The 5644-nt window shown below is 48.9% G+C and overlaps 1 protein-coding gene across 1 annotated transcript in view; it reads right to left on the bottom strand.

Moving 5' to 3' along the window:
* Positions 1 to 4738, bottom strand: part of DLGAP4 (discs, large (Drosophila) homolog-associated protein 4) — a gene marked incomplete at both ends in the record, with an annotated part of 6612 nt that extends 1874 nt beyond the window's left edge. Inside the window, 4 exons of the mRNA XM_010024094.1 lie at positions 421 to 512; positions 2106 to 2515; positions 2972 to 3063; positions 4377 to 4738. Coding sequence (XP_010022396.1) covers positions 421 to 512; positions 2106 to 2515; positions 2972 to 3063; positions 4377 to 4738 — 956 coding nt within the window. The remainder of the gene's footprint in view (positions 1 to 420; positions 513 to 2105; positions 2516 to 2971; positions 3064 to 4376) is intronic.
* Between the last annotated feature and the right edge of the window lie 906 nt (positions 4739 to 5644).

Consider the following 5644-nt stretch of genomic DNA (forward strand, 5'->3'; position numbering starts at 1 on the left):
ATCTCAGTGTTCCCCCTCAAAAAAGCCCTTTAGGAGTACCAAGAAAGAGGTAGTTTCCAGGACAAACAGCAGTGTGGCCAGCTGACAATTCAGACCCAGAGACTTGGTGTATTCAGCCCTGATCAGCAGCTCAAGAGAATTCCCCAGTGCTCACGTGAGCACCAGAAGGAATTGCAAACACTCCTCCCTGAGCAGAGCACAGCCCAACAACTGTCTGTGCAGAAGAGGGTGAGGTGACCAGCCTCCCACTGCTCAGCTGCTGGTTTAAATCAGCATTCACCCATCATGGCCTGGTGGTCAGGTTGTAGGTGACAGCTACACTGACTCCGTTTTTACAGTGATAGCAGCCTGTTAATACAATGTCTGTTGGAACAGATACATCCCCCACTCCAAAACTAGGAGAAATACATCCAGACTCACCAAGTTTTGTTCACAGAGGCCGTGGAATTGCTGGAATTTCTGTGACATTAGTAACTGTGCACTGCCCACTGCACTCAGGACTTTTCCTAAGACTGCAGGGAGAAAAGGAAACAAGAAGAGGCTATTAAAGTGTTTCTGGAGCAAAGAAACACTTTTGATTCATTAGCAAAGGAGTTTCAGAGATCCCCAAGGAACTGACTGCTCTCAGGGAAAGATGTATTGAGACAATCTAAGCCTTTGTCATCTACTATTGCTCCTTCTAGAGCAGGTCAGAAGCAGGCCAGCCTGAGAACACTGCATTGGAGGGGGCAGAATGTACCTTCAAGTGCCCTCAGCCCATCAGCCCAACTCCAGTGAGCAGATCTGCACAACCTGCTCTTGCACTCATGAACGAGGTGAAAATAGCGAAGGGCAGGAGAACTGTTTCCAACCTCCATTTACCAGCAGGGATGAAAATACTGGCAGGCTTTGGGCTTTTAATACCCAGGACTTTACACTGCTCTTAGTGGGGTTTCCAAGAAGCCTCTGGGCATGGCAACATTCCTCTGCTCATTAATGGAGAACACTGTATGGGCTTTTCCCTTCCAAGGGCATGGCTGAGAGACCCAACTGCACCACAAACAGGGATGAAGCAACTCCTCCTCCCTGGTCTGCTGCTGCACCTACTGAATCAGTTCTGAATGTTTCTAGCTCTTGATGGGACAAGTGTAAGCTGGGCTCCCCTCATACCCACCAGCTTCTCAGTTACAGAATCTACTCTGAGATTGCTTTTAGGGGTCACAGATATCACACAACACTGGTCTTGGTGTCTTTGCTTGCCAGAACACTCTTGCCACAGGCAAAACAAGGGCATCCCTGCTGCAGGGAAAACCCTGGCACTGCCTGTCCAGCTTGGCAGCCAGTTCAGCATCTTAGTGCAATAGGATTAGAGATTAGATCCCCAAGCCCTAGCAGTGGGTGGGAGCTATAACTGAGTCTCACCATTATTTCACCTTTCTAAGGTGTTAAAAAAATAAATCAGCCAGACTCTAAACAAAAGATCCTGCCCTCTGCAGCCTAGTCAGCCCCTTCTGTCACTCTAGGCGCCACAGGCATGGTTTTCACTGTAAGCAGCACAGGTTTTGCCAACTCATTTGAAAATAGTGTAACAAGCTCAACTGGGAGTGAACCCAATAAAATCAAGTGGCCTTGTGTTCCTGTACATGTGCTTTGTGTGTATTTGGCACAAAACCAGCAAAGCTTTCCTCTGTGAAGAAGCCTCCTCTTTGCTGTGAAGACAAGTCCACTGATTCAACGGATCAAACAAGCTCAGAAGTGACGCTCATTCTGCCCCACTGCTTTCACCTGCCCACTGTTGTAGAATGGGTTATGCAGGGAGAAGGATCCTACAGCCTCCCTGAAAAGCAATTCATTTAAGCTTTTAGCAGTTTGAATGGTCAGAAGCTGCACCATGCCCTGCACATCTTACATGCTGCATCGTGGTACTATTTCTTACCCTGTCTGCTAGAGGAAGTTGCCTTATCCTTTCCAAAGGAAAAGAATTCCTTGTCCCAAACTCATCTCCATGTTCTCTATGGGTTATCAGCAATTTAACTGCAGGAAGCTGATCCAATACTCAGTTACAACTCCAGAGGAGGAGCTGCTGGGCTGCTCCAGTCTGGTGTCCAGGGGCTGACACCACCTACCTTCTTCAGAGAGATTGTTCTCTTTGGTCTCCTGGTCCATCTGGCGGCACCAGCCTTCTAACCGCTCTGTTTCCGCCTGCAGCAGCTTCAGAAACCAGAATCCATCCCGCCGGCAGGCTCCTGGCTGTGTGGGTTCTGATGGTGAGGTGGAGGACGTCTCGAGCCAGGGGTCAGGAGGAGGGAGAGAGGAAGGCTCCAGGGCTGGGTCATTGTTTTCTCCATAGGAGAGGTTTCTCTTAATCTGTGAGGGCTTGGCTGCTTGCCTGGTAGTGGCATCACCACCAACGGAGTTGTTGTGTTGGGGGCACTCAGCGAGGCTTCTCTCAGATGATTTACAGCTAGAGTTATTAGGTTCCTGTGTGTCAGAGTCTGTGTCCTGTTTGGTGGACATGCTGCGAGAGTGGCTGTTTCTAGAGAGATCAAACCCAAACATTAAAGAGCAGAACTCACCCTGGCTGGCCTCACACACTGACAGTGAAACGCACTTGTTTATTATGCCTGCAGCTGAGCCTCACCCTGCCCGCCCTGCCCCTCCTCACACACAAACACACACCACACATTCAGACAGACAAAATTATAAGGTTGCCTGCTTACTGCAATAGGCCATTCAGCTGAGAGGACTGACGCACATCTGTAATTACATCTTGTACTTTCATTTGAAATTTCAAACTCCCATTGATTTGGCTGCTTACAGAACAAGTGCTTTTTTTTGCAGCGGGTGTGTGCTGTGGAGGAAGAGCTCTCCATGGGCCCCCATTCAACACCACTCATATTGGAACAAAGAAGGGGAGAAGGTCTAAGCAAAAGTGGGCGAAGAGCACAATTGAAAAGAAAGGAAACTACAAAAGCTTGCACCTTTCACTTACCGCCACTCGTCCTCTACCTGTACCCCGATGGACTGGAATTTGGTGGCTGGTGGAGGAGGCTCCTCTTTTGCCACTGGCTGAAGGCAGTCAACCTTATTGAACAAGAAAAATACAGACAAAAACAGACACAAGAACTTGCTGCTGGAATTCACATTAGTAGACCAGGAGTGCTGCACACACACACACAGCATGCTGACACCACACACCAACTGCAGGGTTGTCTAAGGAGAGGAACAAGGTTACTGCTCAGCTTGGCCTCCACTTGAGCATCAGTTCTGCCAGGTACCTGCTCTAGAGCCCTCAGGTGCTCAGCTTTGGCACACTGGGGCTGGGCTGCATGTACCTGAAGGAGCAACTCTATGGGCATCTGAGGTGGGTAAAGGCCAGGAGACTCAAGAGAGGGCAGTGATCTGATTGAGACTTACAGCAAAGCCCAGCTTCCTCTGCCCCAGGGACTGGCACCCTCCACAGCTCTGGATAAAGGGTTAGAAGGGTTTAGGAAGAAAATCCAGGCTGTGGGGCAGGTGGTTGGGGAACCAGCTTGAAAAGGAAGAGAAGACAAAGGCAGTCAAGCCTCCCCAGTGCGAGTTTTCTTGCCTTGGCTGCCATTTCAGCATGTATTTTGTCCCACTAGCCCTGCAGAGAAACCTTCACTAGCACATGTACCTAACTGGCCAGTCAGTCTCACTGCAATCAATGGAGAACCTACTCAGCATAAACACATGTGGTGGCTCAAAGCCCAGAACCTGCATTGGATTTGCCCAAGTGCTCACAGCAGCCATCTGTAACTGGGAAATCTGTCCACAAGAAGAGTGGACAACTGCAGATGACTGAAGTCTGTCAAGTGAAGCACAGATTTACTCAATGTGTTCTCATTTGACTATATGATCAACAGCTCATTTCCATTGATTTCCACAGAGTTAAATGCTTCCAGCAAGAGAAGCAGCAACCTGCTGGGAATTGAACAGCAAGGAATTGCTCCCTCCTGCCTGCAGTCCTGGGACCATTTTCACTGCAGCAGCCCATGTTACATGATGTCAAATAGAAGGGGCTCACCTCTCAGAAGTTGTCCCTAGAGCAGCGATGGGCAAGGAGTAGACTGATGTGAAGTACAGAGCACAGGCATACAAGCAGCAAAAGGCCTCTTCAGAGGGACTCACCCGGTTAACAGAGTCCCACTGCTTTATGAAACATTTTATACTAAAAGAACTTAGTTCTTTCTGGTCTGTTATGGAAAGCTTCTGCTGTCTCTCACCTCGGGAACACAGGGAGTTAGTTTGACAAGGCACTTAGTTTCTGTTGCTACTCTGAGTTTAGCTGCACACCTGGTCACACAAAATGCACACGCTAAATGGATGGGTTAAAGGACATTCCTTAGGACAAAGAAGAACAAACTATTCCATACTTGTATTCCTATAGATGACAGCTTTCTTTTGGGGATATTCTCCACTTTAGGCTCTTCGCTGGTCAGAGTCCCTTTGTCACTTTTCAAAGTTGCATTTTTCTGAGGTAACTCTGGAGTGTCTCTTGCTGGAGCCACAACGCTTCCCCTCGTCACGCTGGGTGTCCTGGTGCTGTCCAAGCTGTCTGAGGAATTGCTGAGTCCTGACTGGCTGGTCACCTCGCTTTTGTGGTCCTGGCTGTCCAGGTAGGTGTCCTGCGCCGATTCAGTGCTGCTCTGCACAGTGACAGAGATGAACGGCTTTGATGTGGTCCGCGGTGGGACAGGAGGTGGAGTCTTTTTATATGCCACTAGGCATGATGAACCTGCAGGAATGGAGGTGGGAAGAACAGAACGCAAAAGACAGATTGGGGAGAGAGAGAAGAAGATACAGCAAGAGAGAAAGAAAAAGCAGGTCAGTCACAACATCCAAGAGGAGCCTCCAAGCAGAAGCTGGAGGCAGAAACGCAGAAACAGCCTACAGCCAGCAGCTCACACTGGTAACCCAAACCAAAGCATAAGGGGAAGCAGAAGGCAGAGCCAGAGCTAGCTTGCAAAAGAAGTCAAAAGAAATACCATGATGTATGAAAGGCTGGAAACGGAGGAGAGGAATAGAAAAGTCTCCTAAGAATGCTACAGAGTTTGGCAGGTGTCAGCCTCCACGTTGGGGAAATTTTCTTTGGCTAAACCCTATGTTTTAGTGTCCTAATACAGCCAAGTGTCTCAGCAATTTGTCCCATCAGTTGACAAGTTTCAGTGTCTGGACCGGGGTGTTGGTGTTTCCTACAAAAATGGAAAGAAGCCATAAAGTTTGTTAGATGCTGATGGCAGGAACAAAAGTCTGTGAAGTACCTTAAACCCCTGCTGCTATGCATTAAAGGGAAACATATCATCCGGATGCTACAGCCCAAGAATGACAAGGCTGCTGCTGCTTCATGTCCCCAGATCCAACCAGTAGTAAGGCTGAAGATGTGTTCCCAGCAGGCACACGGAGCACACACATCCACTGCATGTATGTATATACACATGGCTGGGCACACAGATCACAGAAGAGCACTGAGATGAACACAAACAGCAACAGAGGCCTCATCCTGCTCCTGTCTCTGCAGGGACAACTCGCTCTCCTTGGTGCCCTGCTCCAACCCATAGTGCTTGGTCCCCTATAAAGGGGTTCTGTCCTTCAAACTGAAACCCCATGAAGCATCCTGCTCCATGCACACATTTCCCCTGGC

This window comes from Nestor notabilis, unplaced genomic scaffold (assembly GCF_000696875.1).
Source record: "Nestor notabilis isolate BGI_N333 unplaced genomic scaffold, ASM69687v1 scaffold24200, whole genome shotgun sequence".
NCBI lineage: Eukaryota > Metazoa > Chordata > Aves > Psittaciformes > Psittacidae > Nestor > Nestor notabilis.